The 26,326-nt window shown below is 43.4% G+C and overlaps 1 protein-coding gene across 9 annotated transcripts in view; it reads right to left on the bottom strand.

Annotated features, from left to right (window-relative positions):
• fbrsl1 (fibrosin-like 1) overlaps positions 1-26,326 on the bottom strand; it is a 276,987-nt gene that overhangs the window by 139,826 nt on the left and 110,835 nt on the right. For all 9 annotated transcript variants that reach the window (XM_039620498.1, XM_039620495.1, XM_039620496.1 and 6 more), the window contains exons 3-4: positions 13,471-13,566; positions 8,757-8,792 (exon numbers count right to left, since the gene is read on the bottom strand). In XM_039620498.1, coding sequence (XP_039476432.1) covers positions 8,757-8,792; positions 13,471-13,566 — 132 coding nt within the window. The remainder of the gene's footprint in view (positions 1-8,756; positions 8,793-13,470; positions 13,567-26,326) is intronic.

Genomic DNA, 26,326 nt, shown 5'->3' with positions numbered 1-26,326 from the left:
TATTATAGCTACACCAGTGACAGCTGAAACATTTATTAACTTAACAGTGGGACCTAACAAAGGTTGGGCTATAACAGGCAGGAAACTCAATGAAACTCAACTTTGACAATGAGAAAACTAGCAAGAGAAGTCCACACTGATCAGGCATAACGTTATGATCACCTGCACGTCATTGTGTTGGTCCCCATTTCCTTGTGAAAACAGCCATGACCTATCAGGGCATGGACTCCACTAAACCCCTGAAGGTGTGCTGTGGTATCTGCCACCAAGATGTTAGCAACAGATCCTTTATATCCTATAAGTTGCAAAGTACGGTCTCCATGGAACTGACTTATTTGTCCAGCACATCCAACAGATACTCGATTTGATTGAGATCTGGGGAAATTGAAGGCCACGTCAACAGCTCTAAGCTTTCGTTGTGCTCTTCAAACCATTCCTGAACCATTTTGCTTTGTGACGTTGAGCACTGTCTTGCTGAAAGAGCCATCAGGGAATAATGTTTCTATGGAAGGGCATACATGGTCTGCAACAATGCTTAGGTAGGTGGTACGTGTCAAAGCAACATCCACATGGACGTAAGGACCCAAGCTTTCCCACCAGAACATTGCCCAAACCATCATACTGCCTCCACTTGCTTGTCTTCTTCCCCTTGTGCATCCTGGTGCCAGGTGTTCCCCAGGTAAGCTACACACACACTTGGCCATCCACATGATGTAAAAGAAAATGCGATTTATCAGACCACCATTGCACCATGGTCCAGTTCTGATGCTCATGTACCGACTGTTGGCGCTTTGGTGGAGGATAGGGGTCAGCATGGACTCCGGCAACTTGTCTCCAGCTATTCAGCCACATACACAAGACAAAACAAACCAAAAACAGCAATGCACTGTTGCACTGTTCTGACACCTTTCTATCAGAACCAGCAATACTTTTTTCAGCAGTTTGATGCTAAACAATCTGATGCTAACCCTGCCTCTTTCCAGCGGTTAGCATCTTCTTCAGCGGTTTTGTGCTCTGAGGAAACACTCAGCAAAATAACTTTGCAGGTCAGAGTTATTTTGGTTACCAGACAAATATTACGTGGGTGGTTGAAATTTTGTGGCTAACCAGTGTACTTTCACTGTATGTACAGGTTAAGGTCTACAGTAGTGTATCGTAGTGCTGAAACCTTTTGCTGCCAGTCAAGCACTGGCCAAGGAGAACAGTAACGGGGAGAGTCCCAGTGCTAGAAACTGAAAATCTTGTACAATTATGATTAAGTTATTTTTTAAAATCTAAACCCAAATTCCTCTTCAGTTGCTATGATCTGCCTGCTGTATGTGAAGGCACATGGAGCAAGTAGCAAGGCAGCCAAAACCCTGTTGACAGACCTGCAACAGCAATCGCCAGCTCATGTATGCATCAGCAACTGCGTGTATACATGTGTTTACCAATATGCTTTACCAAGCCAAGCTGCTATGACCGTAAGATGCCATCTTTTGTTTGCAATTCAGTCAGCAACCAAATGGTAATTGAACACATTATAGGAAATCTTTACCTACGTAGCATTACAGCACAGGCAGGGCCAACACAGTCACTTCAGCACATAAAAAAACCCACTAAACTAAACTTGTCTACAACAAATAGCATGAAGCTAGGCTGACAAAAACAGCAGGCTTCCCAGAGCTGTGCTGGGGCCTCTGGAGAAACCACAACACTGTCATTAACAGTTACTCTCCTCATAAACACACCAGCATCAGCTGGAGTTATAATTGCCCCTGCTTCTCCTGTAATCTTATACCTTACCTGCTGTTACTGTCAGACACCTTCTCCACTGAGGGAAACAGAGATAGTGAGAGATGGAGGGGGAGGAGGAGCTATGGTGCATATGTGTGAGTGTGTGTTTGTGTGTTGTGAAGCTGGAAGCACTGTAGATGTTGCTTGTGTACTGTCAGATACAAGTTAGGCAATGCAAGGGGGTGTAGAGAGAGAAAGGAAAAGGAGAAAATACATGCCAGAAAATCAAATGAGTGTGTGTTGCTGAATGAAATCCCAGGAGCAAGGCTGAGGGGCTCCGATGGAGGGAAATCATGTTCTTTTCGGTGAGTGATTAGAAGATGAGTGGCAGAACATGACCTACTTAGTCTAACTTTTTTTGAAAGGTTCTAGAAATTGTATTCATGAAGGTAGAGTTAGAGAGGCAGGTAGGGGGTTTGAACCCTAATGGATTCATAGAAACATTAAAAGTTAGAAGTAATAATTGCCACGGGGTGTTTGTGAATATGGAATAAAATTCATTTCCTGACCTCTGAAGCTCTAACCAGGGTTGGAAGACATTCTCTGTCCTTTGGCTTTGCAAACAAAAATACAAATGCATATGATTCTACAGACATGAAAGGTTAAAATGTAAAACAAAATATGAATTAAACATCATCTGACGCCCGCTAAAGGCTATAAGAGGAGGTTTTAGTACCTTTAAAATGAGTCCACAACGTGTGGTAGGACATGTGAATGCAGAAAGAGCTGGAAAAATGCAAAACAAGAAAAAAACTGCTTTCTCAATATCTGTGACTGAAAATGGCAAAGCGTTGTTTCATTTTTCTGCCCTATTACAAGCCCATAGTGGAAATCCACCGAGGCTGTGAAAAAGGAACACTTTAGCTCTGCTGCAGAAATGGGCCTGCCTCTGGCTCTTCTTAATTTCAGGCTTTGTTTGTGCAGCATTTGGGAGCTCTTATGGGTTTGTGGGAGACCCGCAGGCCTTTTGTCTCATCAGTAGAGGTGGTTTCTGCTTGGCGCCTGCAGCGATCTGTTGGCGTACGCCTTTTGTTCTACCTCTCCATGCAAGATTTGGCCACAGGTCGCAGATTACAGGCAACACAGCCATCACAGGTACACTGCTGTTTGTTTGCCCTACAATAACAGTTAGTGCTCAGGAGAGTCAGGCACAGAATCTCAATATCAACCAAAGAACGGGCGGCGTTCTATGCAGAAGTAAGCGTGAAGAACAACCTAGCACAAAAAAAAAAGAAGTGTCCTTTTTTCCATGATGGTTCAGCCCAAACTAAAACGCTTATCTCTGAACTTTTTGACGGACACTGGCAAAGCACTGCTGCAAAGCTTCTTTAAATGACATACTATAATATTACACTTGTGGTGCTAAATTAATAGGCTGCAGCAAGATAAATCTCTATGATTTATGATGTTCCCTCCGGTGTATAATCAAGTTGAATGTGAGAGGGTGAGAGAGTAAGACAGAAGGAGATTGGGAGGGACAGAGACAGAGCTTTGGTTTGAATTGAGACACAATAAAACGAGCTCTCCTCTGCACAGCTGAATGGACTGGTTTACTTAGCTTTGAATGAAAGTGTGAAACAGTCAGCCATAGAAATCAGTGGGTGCTGGGTTTAGCAGAAGGAGAGAGATTAAAATACCAAAAAGTTCAATGTGCAGTGTGCCATGAAATATGACATATGGAAGTGCCAAAAAAGAAATAGCAGACGTTACCCCCCTCAACCCCTCCAAAAATTGTCTATTTCTTTTGGAACCATGTATTCCACATAAGGATGGTTTATGAGAATATCACACCTCTATGGAAGTCTCATCCCACAATCCACAGGAGGCTTTCGCTCCCTCCTGCCTGCTTCTGGGGGGCTGCCATCATATTCATTCCCCATTCCCAGATAGATGTTTGTAATTGGAGCTCTAATTTATGATCGGGCCTTGGTGCAGGATAATGATATGGAGCATTGTAATTTGCTGATGCAAATTGTACGTTATAATGGGGAGCCATAAAAGCCCCAGCAACATCTCGGAGACTTGCCAAACACCCTGAGCGTTCATTACAGCCCTCATTAAAACATCCACGTCGGCAATGGGAGCTCTTACAAATGGAAGGAGCATGTAATTGCTGCTTGATTGTGGTATATGTAACATATGATAAAGTGGAATTACCACTCTTTTTTTCTGCAGTGTTAGTGAAACTTAATGGGCAAAAAGGCTGCAGTAAACAAATCCTCAGAGCATTGTTTGATTGTTACATTATAGGGCTATTTGTTTAAAGTGGGGCAGGTGAGTTAGGGGACAGTGCATCCAGGACAAACTAAGAAGGATGATAATCAAGGTTGGGCTTCGGGGGATAAAAGTAATGTTGTTACCCATGAGACTGTGGGTTTCATTTGGAATAACTCCAGCTGCAACTTACAGCTACACGGACGATAACATAGAGCTGGGAATACATTAACTGGATTTAATATAAGAAAAGATCAGTATTGTTCTTTTTTATTACCGGGCACCGAAGTCATCAGCACTGCATTTGCTTTAAGGATTGTGGAACTGGGCTGCAAAAGGTTAGAATGAACCATTAAAGTCACCCCTGGTGAAAAAAATGTTTTGTTCTAATGCCAGTTTGGCCCATTGGGGTAAAGAGTTTAGTAATGTCCAGTAGTTGATCTCAATTCAGTCTTAATGAATGGGTATGTGAAACTTTGTGAAGCCGAATGTCCCAACTTTTAGGCAGCTTTGAGAGCAATTAAGAGTTCATACAAACAACTAAACTGTGCCGTCTTTTAAATGTTTATAAAAATTTTTAAGCCCAGTCAACACTAATTCACAGTGTCGCTTTTTTATTTAAATGACCGCTTCCATTTTTGTTTGGTGCCATTTTAAAGCTTCTCCTTTAGAACAAAACCTGAACTGCACTGCTGAAAATGAAGTTTCCCTCCTCGACTCTGAATGATAGCGGGCCTCTATCATCACGGCTCTGTGTGCTCAGCCACTGGAAAAGGATTTTCAACTGCACCATTCAGCCGGGGCCCAAGAAGCCTGCAGCCTTTATCTGCAGACCGGTTGATTGATGTGTTGTGGGCCCTGCTGTGGTTAACAGCAATTTTTATCTGTTGCTAGCGGCAACAGCCCAGGTCCCTGGTGCGTAGAGAGCAGCAGGGCCCAGGATCTGAAGCCGGACCGCACACGGGGATAAACAAATAGATTTTTTAAGGCGGACAGCCCTCATAGAGCGACCACTGACAGGCAGCGCCCCACCCCAAGGCCAATAGAATGTCAGGGCCCCAGCCCACTCCTGCTGGGCTCTTGGTTTCCTTCACTAATTTTCACCATGTGCAGAGCCAGTGGTATGGAGAGACCTGCACACCCCACTGGAAAGAGGCGCGGTGAGAAAGACAGAGTGTGGGAGGGAGAGTTATGTACAAAGAGACAGACAAGATGCTCCATCTAGTGCAGGAGAAGACGCCAGAGTATATTAACAAAAAAATCTTGTTTCAAAAATTAAATTCAAGCTATAATTTACACCCAATTTCCTTTGAGTTGCTGTGTTTAGCATTAAATCCAGCAAATCTGTTTTACTCTGTTAAATAAAGCATGGAGCTTTTAATGGCTCCTACTGTAATTAAGTGACATAATCCTTGTATTTGATAGAGATCTTGCGAAAAGCCTCGTCACTCATACAAACAAGTGCATTTGTCACAACGTGGAGGTCGTGAATGCCAAATCAATTAAAACAAGATTGTTTAAGAATGCACACATGACTGGGACTGCTCTGTTTAGAGTGTACTCATTTAGCGTTAAATATGATTATGACAACCTGAGCACGGGGAAATGAAGAACGGGTGTGTCTGAGAGCTCCAAATACTCCTGTTCGACACAAACACTTCAGCTAAGGTTTGACTCTCTGACGTAGCGGAGATAAACCCTCCCAAAACAGACTAGTTAGATTATACTGTCACAGACAAAACCTGCATGGATTTATCGTCAAAGAAAACATGAGCCGTGGCTTGGCCTTGGGTGGTTTCAAAAGACATGGGGTGGGTGACTGGCGCTTAATCACTTCATCTGGAAGAAAAGAGCGGCGTGTTGTCTTTTTGGGCTTAGCTACAACATCTCCCCTTCCAGACAATATATGTAACCCAGGGGTAATGACAGGCTGGGCGGATCGTTGAAGTGAGATTTTTTTTGACATTTTCCCGTTTCTTGCAGCACGTATCTCTCAGGTGCAGATGTTGGACTCTTTATCAAGGAGCCCCTGAGAGGATGATAAATCGCCAGAGCCCAGACCCATCTCCACTGGAACAACAATCAGGTAGCAGCACAGGAAACAAGGAACAGATATTGCCTCCCAAACATAGCCAAGGCTATAATGAAGCCTGCACTAAGCAGACAGCAGAGAGTTGGACTGATAAACAATTCCATATCCAGTCTTCCACAGCGAGCTAGATAGCAAGTCTCATTCCTGCTGCTACATATCAATGCTGGACTCAATGCTCCGGAGATTAATCCTCACCCTGAAATGCAATGGGTGGGACAGAGGGCTGTAGGTTTTAGCAGGACAGGTGCAGCCTTTGCAAGACTGCCTGTCTTTCAAATGCATCAACTGGATAAACAAATTATGTTCAGATTAATAGTTAACTTTTAATTGTTTTATTACGAAGCTTGCTAAATGCTACTGTCTGTTTGTGTTGTGTAGTTTGTGCTGTGTGCATATAAAGGAGGTATGTTCTCGTTTCCCTTCTCAAGGACAATTTGAACAACTAGAAATTGCATAAAAAATGCACCAGCTAGAAAACCTGCTGTGTTTTGCTCCACTAGGTAAAGACATTTATTGGTATCATTTAGCCATGCAATATTATTTACTTCTTACTCTTCCATTTTTCTTTAAGTTTTATCTGAAAAATAGATTTAAAAAAATATCATACCAATGTGAAAACCTGTCTTAAGATTTCCGTTTGCAAAAACACCGTTAGTACAATTAAACCAACAGCTAATGTGTTTTATAAGCAACAACCAAAGATAGCATTAAGGTATTTGGCATATCCAAAACACTCCTTATGCACGAGTCTGGCACTAAAATGCAGAAACTTCCTCTACGTTCTTCTCGAAACCAATCAGTTGAGGCCATTCAAGCCTGACAGGCAACATAAGAAGAAAGACATATGGAAGCATAAACAAGCTTCTCCGATAGAACTAAAGACAAACTGTTAGGAAAGACTCACTTTATTAAATCTTAGTGACTTGTGACAGATAACCAGACCGTGTACACCAGCTTGAGTTTTTATTGTGGAGAAGCAAAAAAGTAGATAGCGATGACCGCCAGAGGCCAACTATTAGATAGCTCTTCCGTGCTATCAGTGGCCAGTAGCGCAAAGTTGCCTTTGAGCTTGCCTCATTGACCCTCCCCTACTCATAACCAGGCCTCCTCCCACATACGTTGTCTCTTTTTTTCAGCTATAACACTATATCAAGCCCCTGGTCTTTTCCTCGCCCTACTCCTCCTCCCATATCCACTCAGTCTCTGCTGGCAGTTCCCTGAAGCCCCCTGACCTCGCACCCCATGTCTCTCCTTCCAAACCATCATGCTATAAAGCCCGAAGCACTCACAGATAAGCAAACCCCAGAAATCATGCAGGCCCAGCAGCAGAGCAGATTGAGAGTCAGAGCTCAGTACCCAGGAGGTGCCTGTAGGCTAGAAACGCTGCAGATAGCACCACTGGATAGCTGGAGTGGGGAGCCAGACAACATGAAACTTCCTGCCCTCGTTACTGGACTTTCCTTTGCTTGCACAATGCCCCTGCCTCCCACACAACCACCTCCACGCCAACTCCACCTCCATTTTTGCCCTCTCTCTCTCCCTCTGTCTCTCTGATCCCCTCCTTCTTCCTTTCAGATAAAGAGAGGGCCTCGTTCCCTGCCGACTCAAACTGACAGCTCGAGCCAAAGGGCTCCACAAGCTTTTTTGGAAGGTCTTGTTTGTTTTCATCCATCTGTGAGCATGCAGCCACTGGGGAAAAGGAATGTGACATGTTCTATTAAAACAAAATAAAAAAGAAGATCGCACAGAGATCAATGTCTTCTGAAGTTGAGCTTTGTTCAGTGCTTTAACTGTAGTCCTTTGAGGCAGATTAAGGCTGACAAACCATTTATAGTTGTTTTGTTTGCCGAGATGATTGCTTCCAAGCTACAATGAGAACTGCCATATGCCACTCATCAGCTAAAAGTAGCACACTTTAAACAACGTTCCTCTTATGAGTTTCCCTTTAAGGAAAGGACATAAAGGACGACCGCTTGTCTGTATTATCCAGAGACTACACACATCATTGAAACAATGGGAGGGGAAGAACACAAATTTACGGTTCGAGAATGCACTGGGGCAAGGCAACAGATGCTTTCAGGGGATAAAAATAGTCCTGTACTGACAATTTGTGAGCTAGTTTATGTTCAAAAGGTTTGGGCTGATGTTTTCTTAGGTGGCACTAAATAATCCTCTTGGGCACATTTGAACAGGCGACATGTTCTAAGATTAAAAAATAACTCTCTAACTAACTCTTATTAGTACACAGTCACTTCCAACAGTCCACGGGACAGTTTTCACTGTAACATACATACATGCAGCCTTCCTGCAGTGAAAAAATGGATTTATAGCACAAAAAGCAAAAGTCTTTTTAAGCATTTTTGTCATATGTGTGAGCAGAAACATCCGTCACTGACAGTCACTGGAGGAAGATATAAAACTCTGACATCGAAATTGCAGCTCAGGCGAACAGCGCTGATCAATGCCAATAAAACGAGGCCCTTTTTGCCAAGGTAGCATAGGACACCTTCCTGCAATTTAATCAGTCAGTCAGCCAGAATTAATGTTCCTAATATCATGATTTCTCCATTACTCTATTTAACATAATTAAAATGTCGAGCGCCGGGGCCATAAAGCGGGTCGTTGGAGATTGTAATTCTGCCGTAAAGCTATGAAGCATGAAAATGTCACTTACCGAGTAGCCGCGGCCTGACAGCGAGTGAGTGGAACTCTGTAGGGAGAGAGAGGAGAACAGGGATGACCTTTAAGGAGTGTTTCACTCGCTCACGCTGACATGATGAAGCAGCGTAGCTTTAATATCAATATTCACATTAACCTTTTACCCGCCCTATCATGCACCCCACGCCTGCTCACATTGCTACCATTCATTCTGTTCTGAACAACAGGGGTAGCTGGTCTAAAAACAAAAAGTCCCATACTACAAATACACCGTGGAAAACATATGATTGTAGTCCAATAGTCCACATCTGTGTAAATACAACAGTGAGATTCTGGGTGCACTGGTCTGTCCTCATAATGCGCTGCAGTGCTACATGTGAAAATTAAGTATCATTTATTGGTTTGCATTTAGTTCCCAGAGACGTCAACAGACAAATGAGAGGGACTCCATCACCTTCATCAGTAGATAAATTAAAAAACAATTTGATACAGGAATTATTTTATACCTGAAGATTTTAAGTGTCTGTTTAGTGCTAAAAAACAAATCCCTCCCTCCCCTTCAACTCTTTAGATTAGGAAGAGCATCACAACAAGCATTCTTTGGATGACTGGGCAGATATTTCACCATCGGTAAACATGGTGCATAAAAATAAGAGCTAATTTCCAAAATCATAAATCATAATCTTTCATAGCCTAACACTGTCAGTGTTCCCACCGTGTTCATCTCTATAATAAATCAAGAGATCTCTGTATGCATGTGTGTTGTTTGAATTTCTCTACAACAGTCTATCAGGTCCGACACAAACTTGTTGGGAAGGTGTCATTGTGGGCTCCTGCAGGTTAGGGTCTATGACATCATCCTTGACCTTTATGATGATGCACTCTTTTGTGTCCACACAATGACACCATTTCAGATTACATAGTTTCTAAATGACAGCGCACTGTCAATGACATCAAACTTTGCTGATGTCAGCGTGGCTGCAACAACAGGCACTCACTAATAATAAAGGAATCCATGCATCAGTGTGTTCTTTACATTTCTTGTCAACTTTTCTTCTAAGCAGCTTCAAATTTGGTGGGTGTTTGAATGATGGATGGTCTCTTTTCAGGGCCTTCTCCCTGTTGCTAGACAACAGTGATTTGTGACCCCATGTCACGATGAGGTCACAAATTCCCGTCACTAGATTTGTCACCCATTTAAATAACATGTCTTATATATAAAGCTCTATGAGCAAAAATTGATCTGTTGTCACAGATCAAAGTCATCAGGGCAACTACACACTGGAACATCATCTTTTGATGATGCTAACTTTCTTGTGATAGTGGACAGAGTTACAAAAAAAAGATATTACAAAGTGTAGAAATTATACACAGTGCCCATCAATTTTATGAGGTCTTTTACATGTCTGTATTTTATCTGTCCCTGTTTTATTCAGGATAAATATCTCTTTATGCAGTAAGGGACGTGTTTCGGCCCATTTAACTCCAGTGCTTTCTAATGCAGTCCTCTAAATACTGAACACGAGCAGGATGGAGGCAGAAAAGGCTTGGTTTTGTTCTGTTCTCTTGCTCTGTCTGTCAGCGCCCAGCACGAATACCAATCTCAAAATCCCTCCCTCCACTTCCACTTTTCACTGCTTTTATTCCTCTGTCTAGATTGGCAATTTCTCCCCCCTGGTCTCTGGAGGAGACTTTTCTGCTAGACCAATTTCATCCATAGGTCCACCTTCAATCCAAAACGACCTCCCCCACACCTTCACCGCCACTACCTCCCTTGTTTTGCACCCTCGCAATGTCCCTCATCCATTCTCCCACACCTGCTCAAAGCATCAGCCCTTGTCAACGCCTGTGTGCCCCTCTGATTTGCAGGACGGCTCCTGTGGTGACGATTAGGGAGGAGTCCTGCTGCGAACCGGAAAGTAGGCTCTGTGGGAATCAAAAGGCTATTCCCACTCTGCTCAACCTTTCTGCTATCCTCACTACCGCAACCAGAGAGGAGGCCAGAGTATGGGGGGTAAGAGCTGAACAGAAGGCAAAAATATGTGGATAAAAAAGGCCAAAAGTGTGTTTCAAGGAAAATGCGGTCTGTTGTTTATATGTGTGCATGTTGTGAGTGCATTAAAATGTGTGTATGTGCATGTGTTTGTGTGCGTAAGTGCATATGTGCATAGGTGGAGTGAGGCCAAGGCCATTTGGAATTAGCCTTACTATGTTGAGTTCATTCAACTTGCAGCATTCTGAGTAGAAAGAGAGGCTTATTTAAATGATAATGAGGGACAATCCATTGGATTTAGTGCTGGTGAAGGGAGAAAAAGAGGGGAGGGAAAGGGGGATCCATTAAAACGCCAGTGGTTCATAAGCCATAGGGTCGGCATACAGCTAAACACTCTCTCTTAAAAGCCATTATACATGGCTCTCAATGGATTTCTGCAGTGCTTAGGACTTCAAAAGGATTTAAGAACCCGCCCCAGAGAGAGAGAGTGTTGGGGGAGGGAGTAGGACAAGTATGTGTGTGGTGGCTATGGTGGTTGGTGGCGAAAGAGATGGGGCGGATGCTGGCGGCATTTAAGGGTTAACTAAACAGCCCCAGAGAAGAAAAATGTTACTAAATCCACCCCCTTATCCTCTCCCAATTTCCACGCCCCCTCCTCCACTCTTCCTGCAAAAAAAAAAAAGAAAGAAAGAAAGAAAGAAAGAAAGAAAAACATGGCGTTAAAAGGGGAGGGTCCTGTCCATCTTCTCCTAACCCAGACTATTGGTTTTTTATCATTGCATGAAGGCCAAGAGGCGGGCCAATCACTACTAGTTGGACAATAATAAGAAAAAGGATGTGAACACGTATGCCCTCTGTGGCTGGAAAATAAGGTAGGTGGGTGGGTTTGGGTGCATGTGGGTGGATATGTTGGTGAATACAGTTTGGTTTTCGAGACCCCGACAGCAGCACAACTGCCACCCCCTCCTCTGCAGGACACAGTTACAGTGGAACCCACCCCCTCTCCCACCTCACATTTCCCTAATCCCTGCGTGGCTTAGTGCAGGGGCCCTACTGCACTGCAGGCACAATTACCTAGTCAAAATAAACAGATAAAGACCCAACCATGGCAATGAACAAACAGCATCCCCTGCATTTTTTTCTGCTTTTTTTTTACCCCCTGCTCACAAATTGATGCATGACTGTTTTTACAGGCAGGCGGGTGCGTCCGCATGTCGCATTTGTCTCCGTTTCCTTTGGCGGTAAGACAAGAGAAATCCATTTTACTTGTTGCCAATGCGGCATCATTAGTTAAGAGCTCTTAAAGCTGGGGAACCACTTTGATGTGGTGGAGCGTATTTTATGAAAATTAGCAGAGCTCTCAGTGCGGTGGTGGAGATTTCATGGAGCTGAAAAAGTAAGAAATATAAGGGAGACAATGACACGCTGTGTGTCACGTCCAGGCCTTCACCGGGTGGAATACAGCCAGCGAAGAAACACGCACGAAGAGATGGAAGGAGAAAAAGAAAGATAAAGACAGGCAGAGGAGGAGAGATGGATTGATATAGATGGCGTGGCTACAGCGATCAACGTCTGTGCACCATTTATTTGGCAGCAGATTAGAGAGACATGCCACATCTAACACCGTCGCCGATTACAGCGTGCAATTTTCAACCGTGTTCTCCCCCCAACCCCTCGCCATTACAGCAAGCACCACCACTTCCACCGCCCCCCTTCGTTCATGCCCCCTCCTTCTTAGTGCTTGTCGCATATCCCTGTCAGAGCTGTCAACAAGCGTTGGTCTTTTATCTGACAAGCCCGCCTCTTCCTCCTGACTTTTTCATTAAAAGACAGCCTTTTACACAAATTCAAGAAAAACAGTGCGGAGGGGGGATGCATGAGAGAAACTGAGCAGCGAGGCTTAGAAAAAAGAAAATGAAGATAGGAAAAAATTAGGCTGGTTGGTGGGATTCTTTTTTTTTTTCATGAGACTGGATTTTCGGTTGGAAATATGAATAACTTAAAACAATGTATTTAATAAGTTCTTTGAAATCTTTTTCCTTCCTATCATTTCAACCCTGCTGGAAAAAGGAAGCTGCACATTTTTCTTCTCCTTCATCCTCTCTTTTTCTCGCTCCTCCTGCTTTAGTCAGCTAAATGAACAGTCTGATTGAATTTAGTTAGGTTTGGGAGGCCTGCTTGACAGGCATTAGTTAGGAAGCATATTTCTACATTCATTTCAAATGAGCCGCTTGGGATTTTGCATAAATTCTCATTACTTCCCCTGTATCTAAATTGCATTATTTCATCCCTTATGCTGAACCAATGTCTGGTTTCCATTTTGCTTTGCCACCTACTCATCTTCTAAATGGGCTGGCATATGGATGCAGGCAAAGGGGTAATTGGAACCGTTCCTTTAACTCGTTCCGTTCTGGGGTTGGTGAGGTCGACCCACACCTGGTTGAACCTGGTTGTGTTTAAATTTAACTGGTTACGCTTCACGTAATTGCAAGTAAACTAGGTGATATTGTGTGACCAGTCCTTTCTCTGTGCTGTTAACCAACTACTCTAAGGAGCTTGGAAAGAAAAGCGTCTGGACTTCTTTAAGTTTTGGTGCAGACGCTTTTCTTTCCAAGCTGCTTAGACTACGATGACCTGGATGACTGAGAACCTTCAGAGACATATTAACCAACTAGCATTCTTCCCAACGCAAAGAGGCTATTTGAGATTAGAGTTTGGGTCTCGTCTGTGGACTCACCTCACTGAGCTGCTCTTTGGAGTTGCTCCTGTGTGGTCGACTGAGTTCAGTCTCGTCCTCGCCAACTTTGACTGGATGAAGAGCCAAAGGTTTGATCTGCAGAACACAAAAGACATGATGCCATCGTCTAAAAATGTAGTCATATATTTTACCATGCCATTACTGAAAGACACTGACTTATTGTATTTTTTTTTCAGACGCTTTAGGAACAAATTTGAAAGCTGCAACAGATTTTTGCTATAACAAGATGGGAAAGAGAAGAAGACTGAAATATTCACACAGACCATAGAAAAAATGACAATTTAAAACTATCTTGTTGAGAGCTAAGTGTACTTCATAACAGTGGTGGACGCACATTTTAGTCTCACCTACTTTATGTAATGCAACAAACTATGGAAACCTCTATTAATATTCATGCCATCTAAAATTGTACAGAATGCTGGGTTGTTGATTGCTGATTGCCTATCGCTGCCTTTTCCAATTCAGTGTCAGCCCATGCAACAAGATCTAATAATACCAAACATTTAATCACGCTAGAAAGATTTTAGTTGTTGTGCATTACCCAACTTTCTATCTGACTGACAGAAATGACACACAAACACAATAATTGCAAAGAACACCAAAGAAAAAAACAAAACAAAAACAACACATTGCACACAATGGTAAATGAGAAAAGAATAGCAGAACTCGGTTTCCTGTCAAATTGCACCCAGCAGTGGAAGTGGAAGGTTTTTTTAATCATTTATAACAAGTCTGTTAAACTGTGTCTTATATTCCAGCTCATGTTATTTCCTCTAACTTAGTCGAATGTACTTTGAACCAGGTGACTATGTAAAGCACAGTCGAATAAAAATGGGTTCAACTGACCATGGAACACAGTCTTTCAAAGGAAATACAATGAGTGTGTGAGAGTCAGTTTATACTTTGGTTAAATGCAAAATAGAACTGGCTCCAACAAAAACACCTGGAACGCAAAACCTCAATCAACAGGTGCTGGTCACACCAGCCAGCATGGGTAATGCAGCAGGGCAAATTAAGTAAACACAACTGTGCTGGGTTTACTTAATTTAAGGGATCAGTGCAAATTCAGTTGCACCGTGTTGAGTTTGACTGATTTATTTAACTATAAGTCTAGTCGGCATAGTTCAGCTTGAGTGAAATAACATTTCCTTCTTGATCACATACTGTACATTAGATAATGTGAGGGCACATACGATCATACTTTGGGTAGGCAAAATTAACCAGGACAGAATAGCTATGACCTGTAATGTCCTTGAAAAATGAAAAAGCAAATAATATGCTGCTGGACTAAAATTCCAGTCCAGCCCAGTTCCTCAGTTAGCTCTAAAAGCTTCATAAGCTAACTTTGGAAGGCCAGAATGACCAAGCAAAAAAGTAGAGGTAACATGAACTATGAGTAGATAATACTGCAGACAATGTTGACATGTGTATAACATTTTAGAGAAAAAAACTTACGATTTAGCACATACAGAATATCAAATAAAAGTTGATTTAATGTACAAATCATGATGAAACCAACACATGACAGCAATAATGCTAACATGGATGGTTTGCTTTATTGCAGGCCATCAAGTCCCACAGTTGGTGTGCAACCAAATTCCCAGCCAGATGGGAGGTTGGCGAGCTAAGCAAGGAAGACTCTGTGCTGCTGCAGCATCAGCCAATCACAATGTCCCGTGCTGCTTCCCCACCTTGGAGTACAGCAGCAATGGCCGCGGGGTGTAATCCATTTGACTAGCAGTTTGCATGTAGCAGCTCCCCCGGTGGCAAGTATGGTGTCTGGCCCCGGTCTCCTGATCTCCACTGTAATTTAAGCAGATCACTGCTACAATTAACCTTTCCCGGTAAATATCAATTATGGCCCCCGGCTGGGCTAGAATTAAAAGGGTCATCAGCTAATCTGACAGGTCCTGTACGGTACCACCTGGCTGGGAGAGAGGGAGGGAGGCAGGGCGGCAGAGAGAGAATGTTTGTCTACCCTTGTGCCCACCAGCTCACAAGCCAAGTAGACACAATTCCCTTTTAATTACCCTGCTGCCGCCAGGGCAAGCATGCTGATTGGCCAAGGGGCATTAGCAGTGTGCTGAGGTCAATAGTGACAGGATAGGGGTAGGGTGGGGTGAGCATGGAGGAGCAGTGGGGGGGAGCTGCCGCCTAGCAATCAGGGTGTAGAAATGGAAGGAAGAGAGACCTGGCAGGTGGGCCTAATTAGGTTTGACTTCCACCTCTACCCGCCTCTCCCTCGGTCTCTCTCTCTCGCTCTCTCTCGACTAGCTGTCAGCCTAATCACTCCATGAATCTCAAAATAGATGGTGGCCCTTTTGATTTCCTCCTCTCGAGGAGAGCACAAACAGAGCAATCCTCCTTGGCAGGGAAGCAAGCACGTCAGTAGAGACGGAACGTCGAGGTACAGCCACAGTTGTGTTGCTGTCAAGTGCTGGCGTTGAATACTTTGTTTACTCAGCATCAGCGTTGCTGACACATTCCCAAAGTGCCCAAAGTGCTTCCGTCTCCTCAGGGACTTTGGGGTTACATTTCCCAGTCAGCAATCAATTTGGCTATTGATCAGAACACAGCTTCTAATTAGGCACCTAGGTTAATGATGTAGCGTGCAAAGACCGTTCCCCAACCTGCTGTTCAATTGCACAGGATAGCAATTGATCTAGGCAGGAATTCACCAACTCTGACAAAGGATTGGCAGCCTGGACTGCCTGTGATTAAGTGAGGGACTAATTTCCTGTCTGGGGAGGTGCTTAATTGGCCCTAAACTCACAGCTATATAGCTTTCATGTTTTTTTCCCTTTTCTTTTGTTGTATACTCATTAATGTTAAAGGACAAGTTAGTAAGCTGGATGATGGGACTAATTGTCTTTGCTAAAATTCAACTGCTTGCAAGTGGTGACAAAGTCCAAGGTTATAACTATTCTCTATTTCTAAATAATGTCTTTAAAATCCACTCTGGACAAAACAGAGAGAAAACACTGTTATCACTGGTTCAAAATGTCACATAGTTTTTGTGAAAATAAACTTTATTTAGGTTTGTTTCAGACAGTATTAGGGCAAGGCTAATCATGCTGTAGCAGCAACTACATTTTCTTTCTATTATTGTGATGCTATCTGAAGTGTGTAGAAATATGCAACTGTGAGCACAGTCATGTAACACAGACTAGGTATGTCTGTGAAGGTTCTCAGTCATCCAGGTCATCTTAGTCAAAGGAGTTTGCAAAGAAAAGCGACCCGATTTCACACCCGATCAGATTTGCACACTGTTAGACCTCTGCCTCACCACAACATACTTCAAATACAACGAAGGCTTCTACAGACAAAAACATGGCTGTGCCATGGGCTCCCCTGTGTCACCTATTGTAGCCAACCTTTACATGGAGGAAGTGGAAAGAAAGGCTCTTGGCTCTTTTAAAGGGAGAGTACCCAGCCACTGGTACAGATATGTAGACGACACCTGGGTCAAAATCAAGACACAAGAAGTGGAATCCTTCACTGCGCACATTAACGCCGTGGATAAAAACATCAAGTTCACCAGGGAAGACACAAAGGACAACTGTTTGCCTTTCCTGGACTGCGCGGTGCACATTGAAGAGAATGGCAACCTCAACATTGAAGTTTACCGGAAGCCCACACACACGGACCAGTACCTCCTCTTTGACTCCCATCACCCTCTGGAACACAAACTTGGAGTAATTAGGACCCTACACCACCGGGCAGAACTTGTTCCCTCTAAGCCTGAAGGGAAAAAGAAGGAACACACACATGTAAAGGAAGCACTGAAAACATGTGGTTATCCTAACTGGGCGTTCATAAAGTCAGCAAAGAGGCACAGAAAAGAAGATCAGACACCAGCGAGGGAGGATAAGAAAGACAGACGCAACAACATTGTCATCCCTATGTAACTGGTGTATCAGAGAAACTCAGGAGAGTTTTCTCCAAGCACGACATCCCAGTGTACTTCAGACCCAGCAACACACTCAGACACAAACTGGTTCACCCGAAAGACAAAACTCCAAAACACAGACTGAACAACGTGGTGTATGCTGTACAGTGCAGCGAGGAATGCCCAGACCTCTACATTGGAGAGACCAAACAGCCACTTCACAAGCGCATGGCACAACATAGAAGAGCCACCTCCACAGGACAAGACTCAGCAGTCCACCTGCATCTTAAGGATAAAGGTCACTCTTTCGAGGATGCCAATGTTCACATATTGGACAGAGAGGACAGATGGTTTGAAAGAGGAGTGAAAGAGGCCATCTATGTCCACTGTGAGCGACCATCTTTGAACAGAGGCGGTGGTTTACGACACCAACTGTCTGCCATCTATAATCCAGTTTTGAGTTCCCTCCCCAGACGCCTTAACGCCCACTCACATCCTGGGCCATCTGACCTCAGGAAATCACATGATAGGGAGGGGCCAGGTTTCACAATGAACTCACCCGAAACCCTAGCTGATTAGGTCCCACACCCGCTTTCACACCTTGGCGCATGTGATTAGAGGATCACCAGGGGGTCCTTTGTCCCTCCTTGGGGGGACACTCCCACTGGGTTTAAATCTGGGACTCTCGGCCATTTGACCTTAGAACTGAAGAAGCTTCTCGGATGAGAGGTGAAACGTCTTCAAGCAACTCAAAGAAGTCCAGACGCTTTTCTTTGCAAACTCCTTTGAACACAGACTAGCTGTGTCATTTGATACAGGGCTGTATTAGCACAATATCATATAACGTTAATACCAAACGAGCAGCTTGTGAGTCTTGAGTATCAATCCTACATTTCGCAGCTCTTAGTGAAAACTGCAGGGATAACTAATTATTCAAAAGTGTTGTTCAACTTCACTTGAGTATTTTCCATCCATCCATTTTCTTCCACTTATCTAGGGCTGGGCATAGGGGAAGCAGCCTAAGCAGAGATCCCAGACCCCCATCTCCCCAGCCACCTCCTCCACTTTATCCAGGAGTACTCTGAAGCGTTCCTAGACCAGCAGAGATATAGTCTCTTCCAGCGTGGCCTCCTTCCAGTAGGACATCCCTGGATCATCTCACCTAGAAGACCCAGGAGGCATCCTTGTCAGATGCCCAAACCATCTAAAAATTGCAAATGCAACCTGCCTCTCTCTGCCACTCTTGTGATTGCATCTGAATGGAGCCATTAAGATCATTAACATAAACAACAAAAATGACCCGCATCTGAATTACAGACTAACAACAGAGTTAATGAAACCAACAATGAGCAAGCAACACTGTTACGTATCCCATATCTGAAAAGGATGTAGTAATGTGTGTGTGAGTGAGACTGGGGAGATGACTTAAGACTACAGAGAGAAGAAAAATAGGAAGAAAAAAACACAGCTAAGTGAGGGCCTGTGTTTTACATGAATAATGTACTGGAAATTAGCTCCATTAGTCTCGGTATTGAACATGTCTGCAGTCCATCTCTGGAGGCTGCTGCTCTGTGCTCTTTAATTATCTTCAAAAGGCCCTCCAGCATCTTAATTTCCCCCCAAGTTGAGTAGGGCCGACGTGGGTCTGCTCATTTATACTACTCTAACCCTGGGTGAAGTCGCAAAGCCCCTCTGCGTAGAAAGGGTTAGACATAGATGGACATAGCAGTGGCTCATATCTGTTCAGGCTTGGCTAAGTTTCTTTTTCCACTCACTCTTCCGCCCTCTTCCTGCAGTGTCTATCAATCTGCAGCTTGTCAGCAGGGAGCTGGCAGGAGGCTCGCGGGTGATGCTTTGTTGTACTGCTCCTTTGATCCTCCCTCCTTCTTCACCTTGCAGGGGGTTTTAGGGGGGCATCGAATGACTGCGTGGTCTCCCACCTTTTCCCTCCTTGAATCAAAGAAGCTGTTAGCTCTGCCCTCGATTTTCCTCTCCTTGCTCCAGTTCCTCTGTTCGCTCTGCCTTGTCTCTCCCTAGCCTGCCGTCACCTGTCAACAGTGCTGAGGGAGGCTGTGCTTTGGCCTTGTTCCAGTGTCAGTCCTCATTACCCTAAGATCTTGGACCTTGCCTCCCACACACACTCCCTTCTTTCTGCTATTCTTCTCTACGGGCTTCCCCTGCACAGAGTGAGGAGGAGATGAGGGGCAATACAAGAAGGCCTGAAGATGACTGATAGAGATCCTTCCTCTAATTTGTTCTGAAAAGTGTCCTGCGCAAAGGACCCTCACCCCCATTAACCCAACAACAGGCTGCTACCGCTGCTCAGGGAGCACATGTGTGTGTACGTGTGTCTATCTGGGAGTATGTGTATGTGTGTGAGGGTGGCCCGGTGGTGCGGCAGGCAAAGGCACCTCCGCGCTCAGTGCCGGGCTCCGGCACCGGCTCAATCTATCGGCTCATTATCCCTCCCGCCCAAGCTGGGGCGCAGACAAGTGCACTTTAGGGCCACAGGCCAAATTGATTCATCTGCCTTCATTTTCTTCAGGCGCAGAAGTGGCAGCTGCTTGGAGGCAGGGAAAGGAGCTATAAGATGGTGAGACACACAGACAGGAGAGAGGCAAGGAGAGAAAGGGAGACTCTGTAAGCGAGTGAGATAAAGGAAGGATGCATCGAGAGAGAAAGAGAGGTATTCCTGACTTTGTTCCTTTAACATGCGTCATTTCACTTTTCCTTTCTCTCTCTCTCTCTCTCTCCCTTTTCTCTCTCGCTCCCTCTCCCTCTACAGCACAACCAACACCTCCCTCCCTTGAATCGCTATCAATACATGCACTCACTCCCCCACCAAGTCCCAAGTTGGAAATTAGCCCAAGGACAAGCAAGTGGATTTACTACAGGGAGCGCAAATGGATTTTTGCTTTTATTTTGACGAGTCCCAGTGTATCCATTACAGCTTTTAATCATACATTATTCATAGAGCTCACTTTATAATAAATGACCACATAAAAAGGGATACACATATTATACAAGTCCTAAAATGCCCCCATAACTCTGTCTCCTACTGCACTCAGAACTACATCACATTTGTAAGCTGGTTTACAAATATGAGCCTGTGATGGTGTTTCCATTCCAAGCACCGACGCCAGGACTTGACAAGAGTCGGCAGATTAAAAGCCACGCTGCATATAAATGAGGTACTGTGCAAACAAATGAGAAGGTGTGACCTATTAGCCATTTGGCATGTGTCCTCTGCACAAAATTGCAGTGTAGAATGCAGCCGAGTGTAAAGCTAACAGGGGTGGCCACTGCAACCGCCCCGCACTGTAACAAAGCAGTCAACCTGAAAGCAGAGCCACCTACTCGGCCTGATTCCCAGCCAACGGGGACCTCGGGAGAGCCTGAGTGTCCCGCAGGGCCCCATCTAAAACAGATGAACTGGGGAGAAGAGCATTCCCTCTGGGCCCTGGGTCTCTCCAATCACTCTCACCATATGCCTCCTGGGGGAGTGAGGGAACAAGGCAAGAGAGGAGGAAGGGGAGGTGCATCTGCTCCCAAATATGAACCTATCCCTCAGCACCTGTCCCTGGGGTTCACTGACAACTGCAACCAACAGACACACACACACACCTTACCTGTCAGCCAAGACCATAGGAACAGTATCTGTCCTGAACAGATAAGCCCCTTACAGCGGAAACACCCCAGCCCCCTCCTCTCCCTCTCAACTCTCACTCCAAGGCAACCATTTCTCAAAGCTACAAACAACAATTAGGAGGATGATGTCAAAATGCTAATGATGTTATTGGAAGGAAAACAAGGAAGCAGTGCTGCGGATCTGCGTTTTGCTCTCCAATTGTGAAGCCAACATTAAACAGATCTCGTAGCCTCTTATTTATTTCTTGTTTTTTTGCGAGAAATGCACAGCTTCCACTTCGGTGTACAAAGGTTCGCAAAGCTCTTATGCATGCTTACAAGAAAAATTCAAATGGTGCTCATATTGGAGGCTGTTTATTTTTTTCCCAACTTGCATAATCATTTGCAAGTCAAAGTTCACTTTGACTTTCAAAAAAAAAAAAAAAAAAAGAAAAAAAAAGGGCACGTTCAAAGTCTCAGTAAACCAATTTCAGGTTGTGGTACATGTTGCTGCAAATGCCACATTTGCACTTTGTGGTCAGCTAAACCTTTAGGAGCGTAAGAGAGAGAATGATTTATTCATTCATTTTCAGGTGTGTGTGCCTTTACATCCGTCTCAACCGGCCTTACCAATCGCCAAGTTAAAGTGGAACCACTGAAAATAGATCTGCATTCTCTCCAACAGATTCATCAGAAAATAAGAATAAAAATTAACTGTTTACACATAACATTATGACCTCATTCTTACTGCATATACATGTCTCTCAAACAGAGATGTGTGATTGATTGGAGGCATTTTCACTGCATGACATATGTTACAAATGAGCTCTTTATGTCTTAGTTACATCATAATTCAGTATTGTAAAAGATACATGCAATAAATAAAGAGGGGTTTTTGCCTATAGTGAGTGTTGACTTTAATAACGGTAGGATGGAAAATTGTGCCGAAGGTTTTGAGTGGAATGGATTTATCACTTATGACTCTCAACTACATCGCCCTTAAGTGGACAGAGATAAGACTGGTGTAAACAGTCTTATCAGCTGATAAGAGTCTGTTGGTGGGACAGCTCAGTGGTCCAGACAGATGTCGAAATGACACACAGTGTTTGGCTACACACGGAGATTGTCACAACTTGAACTCACAAGTTAACTGAAAATCAAAGCCAGAACTGCTCTCTGTAAATATTAAGCAAATCCAGATGAAGGTCACACAATAAACAAAAGTACTGACAACAGTTATCAGTATTATCATTAATATATAACTCTGCATTCTAGTCACTGCTCTCAGCCTAACCCCAGTTTCTTCAAAGATCAAGTTATTTTTTAATAACTTGATTTCTACATTTTAATTTGCCTCTGATAATTTATACACAGGACACTGTGCACCACTGATCCATAGACCATTCAGCTGCTGTGAAACCATTAATTATTTTTTAACACTCGAAAATGATCTTATTAGTTGTAAAAATTACATTTTTGGAAGTGCAACATTCACACTCTCTCCTGTGTCTGCACTTGATAACTTTGTCACCCTCACACGTACTGTAAGAAATGTTTAATTTCCTCTAATGTAATCTGAAATAATTATCAGCTGAAGCTGACATTCGCACTGCAAAAAGGCTCCTTTTAACAAATTCACTGAAAGCACACACACACACGCGCATGCACATGCACGACTTAAAATACCTATCACTCACTGCAGCATAATTAAAACACTGAAGATGAGATTGTTGGGTAAAAGGAAATGAGCAAGTCATTAAAAAATAGATCGTTGAAGAAGAGTCTTAAACTTTTAGTTGGTTTAACTTTAGACTGTGTTCTTCAGTTGGTTGGGGGAATGGGTCATTAACAGGAATGTCGGGGTAATATCATATTTTCTAATCAATATGCGGCCAACCAGCAGGGGAGCAGAGGATGAGCTATGGGACTGCATAAAGGGAAAGTATAAAATAAGTAATATTTCTGAACCATGAAAAGCTCTTGTGCTGGGGCTCTGGATTTAAAATATGGACACAATTAGTCCCCTTTCAAGAGGTGTGACCAAGAAGCTGATCCTAAATGATCTTAACTGTATCTTATTTATTTGTTTAGTGTGTAAACCTTTTACTTTGCAGCTGACATATATATCAGCGCCACTATGCCTGTAATAAGAATCTATTCAGCAACATAATGGAGTTTATTCATGGGGCTCCAGTTACACTGAACAGCAGCAGAAGCTAAGACAGCTCACAGGAAAACTAACCACCAAAGCTGGTTCAAGAATCTTAAACCTAATCACAGACAAAACAGACTCCGGAGAACAAAGAGCGCACAATGTTTGAATTTTACTCAGAGCTAACTATGAGGCAATAAAGTGAAAACCCCCCCCCCACAAAGAAGCTGTGCAATATTTGGACATTTGAGTCCTGGAATGGAAAGGTACTGTAGCAACATATGCTAGAGCTAACCTGTGAGACTTGTGAGGAGGTGAGGCATGTCATCAGAGGTAACTGAAAGTTAAGAGGAAAGAGACAGAAAGAGGGAGTTTTCGACAGAGAGAGAGGTGAGGTAAATGGAAGGATTCGCGAGGTAGTTTGCAGTCAAAGAGTGTGAGAGAGAGACCGGGAGAGACAGCCAGAGTGCTCTGGGCTTTTTAATAGGAGGCAGATGCAACACATGTAATGAATCAGCTTCGGTTCGACGCTGCTTCCCTCTGATGTCTGAGCACTGGCCCTGCCCTTGGAAAACTTCTGGGACGTTATCTCATGCCTGCATAGCACACAGTACCAGTAAATTTTGGAGGAAGTCCTATGTGTTAGATGAAGGTGGGGAAGGGGAGGTAGGAGTGCTGTGTGTATTGGCGCACTCATATGCATTTATCTGTGGTATGTATGTATGTGTGTATGTATGTGTGTGTGCATGTGTGTGTGCATGTGTGTAACTTTAGGTATTTGAAGAAGAAGAAGAAGAAGATGAAGACTCGGGCAGCAGCTTAGAAAGGGCACAGACCCTGACTAAAAACAATTGTCTATGCATATCTGTGTATCTATATGTGTGTATGTATAATGGCCATTTATGCTATGTAAAACTATGTGAAAGCCTGTCTCTTAATGTCAGGTGAATTTAACACAGCCAATGAAAATGTTCAAACAGCAGACTGGTTCTGCTCACCGGAGTCTATAAGCACATTATATCAAAATGAAGATGTAATGTCTTCTAATACAGACCAATAAGCCCAACTTGCAGATAGATGAACTGAGGAATAGTTTACTGGGATACTAAATGGAGCAATGCAATCATTTAAGTTATTAGTTTCCATCATCCATTCATCTTCTTCCACTTATCCAATTCAGGGTTGCAGAGGGGTGATGGAGGGCTGGAGCCTATCCTAGCCGCCACAGTGCGAAATGGAAGGGTACACCCTGGAAAGGCTGCCAGTCTGTTGCAGGGCTAACACAGGGAAACAGACAACCATTCACACCTATGGACAATTTAGAATGACCAGTTATTCTAACCCCACTAACTGCATGTTTTTAGACTTTGAGAGGAAGCTGAAGTACCTGGAGAGAACCCCCTGCATGGGGAGAACATGCAAACTCCCCACAAAAAGGCACCCGCAGATGGTGGATTCAAACCCAGGAGCTTCTTGCTCTGAGGCATCAGTGCTAACTACCATGCCAATAGAAAGAAACTAATGACTTCAGTGAAAAGTTTAATTATTATCATTGAAACTATTAACCTATTTTTAGGTTAGTTAGGTTCGTTATTATTAGTTTCTAATGAAAACTCCTAATGAAAATGTTCTTGAAGTAAGTTTTGTTTAGGATTTAATTTTTTTAAACAAAAATTTAACAGCATAGTTTCACTATAAAAATGGATTCCACCTTATACTTAGTAACACTGTTTACATTCAGAAAATACCCTTTGTATAGTTCTCTGTTATGTTTGTGTATTCTTGCAAAAGCAAGCTGCTTAAGTTAACATCGTTAAGTTAATAAAAAAGTGGAAATCTTGTACTTTCTTGGAACCTCTTTTTGTGTAGATATCAGAAATCAGTATACAAATAAGACATAAAATGGTATTTTATCAATTTTTATTTATCAATTTTAGACCAATTTCTATAATATGGAATCAAATATATATGTATAAAGAAGAATGTCCCAAAATTACAGTAATAAATAAAAACAACACACATACTTGGCTCGTTCCTCCTCCTAACGTGCCCTTATAGCCAAGTCGTTTTTCCCAAGGAAAGGATCATCGTTCTCTTTGGATGTGCAGTAAATTGGTAGATTGGTAACGCATTACGGTGCCGTCACACAGGCATTTATCTACCTCTACATACAGGCCTGCATACAGAATGTTTTAAATCCTTATAAGCCCAGATGCAGAAAGCGTGCAGCCTGTGTACCTGACATGCAAAAATGTGAAGGATGGCGGGTCAAAAAGACAGTGAGAAGACAGAGTCATTTATAAGAGAAGGAAATTGGGTGGAGACCAATAGTAGATTAAAAAGTGGTAAAGAGAAGGGTAGAGTTCGGACAGAACTGTGGATTACTCCTCACAAAACTATAATGCACCTATGAGTAAAAAAGTGTGTGCATTTCAGATATGAAAGACGTCAGGAACAGAGAGTGGAACAGAGAAGGGAAGAGCAGAACCTAAACTATGCTAGAGGCCTCCTCCCTGTCATTTCGGTGTTTGACTATGACATGTGTCTATTTGCTGTCAGTCCTATCATTCTTGCTTGGACCTGAAGACACAGGTTTTAAAAGGAGTTTGAACAGGAGGAGGAGGAGGAAAAGGGAGGAGGGAAGGCAGATAAGATGAGAGGATTCTAAAGCTTTGGGTTGGTATGGAAATCAGGTCTTGGAAAAGAAAAAAAGAAATGCTGAAAACCAGATGGGATCAGCCGTTGACATGACAGCATCGAGCCTTGAGAGCGCAGATCTACTGCTCGTGCAATTACATGGTCGCATTTGCATCTATATGATCCCTCAAAATGCTGACATGTGTGGGGATTTGAGCGTTGCTATCTGTGAGTGCCTGTGCACTGTGTGTTTCTTTTCTGTGTGTGTTTGTGTGTGTGAAAGCATATTTGCAACATTAGATGATCTGACAGGCGCAGCTTGTTGAGGCTGTAGTTGGCAGAAGAGGATCATGTCCATTGTGTTAATAGGGATAATAGTTATTTAATAAGTGTACAAAGGAGGATAACTGTGCACTGTAATTAGCTAGGCCTCTACGGCAAAGCTGCCTCTTATATCCGTCCATGATTAGGAACATATGGAACAGTCCACAGGATTTTACTCAAGTTTAAATGTAAATCTGTGCTGCATA

The sequence above is a fragment of the Oreochromis aureus genome, linkage group 12 (assembly GCF_013358895.1).
Source record: "Oreochromis aureus strain Israel breed Guangdong linkage group 12, ZZ_aureus, whole genome shotgun sequence".
NCBI classification, from domain to species: Eukaryota; Metazoa; Chordata; class Actinopteri; order Cichliformes; family Cichlidae; genus Oreochromis; species Oreochromis aureus.
This window is presented reverse-complemented; position numbering and strand designations above follow the sequence as displayed.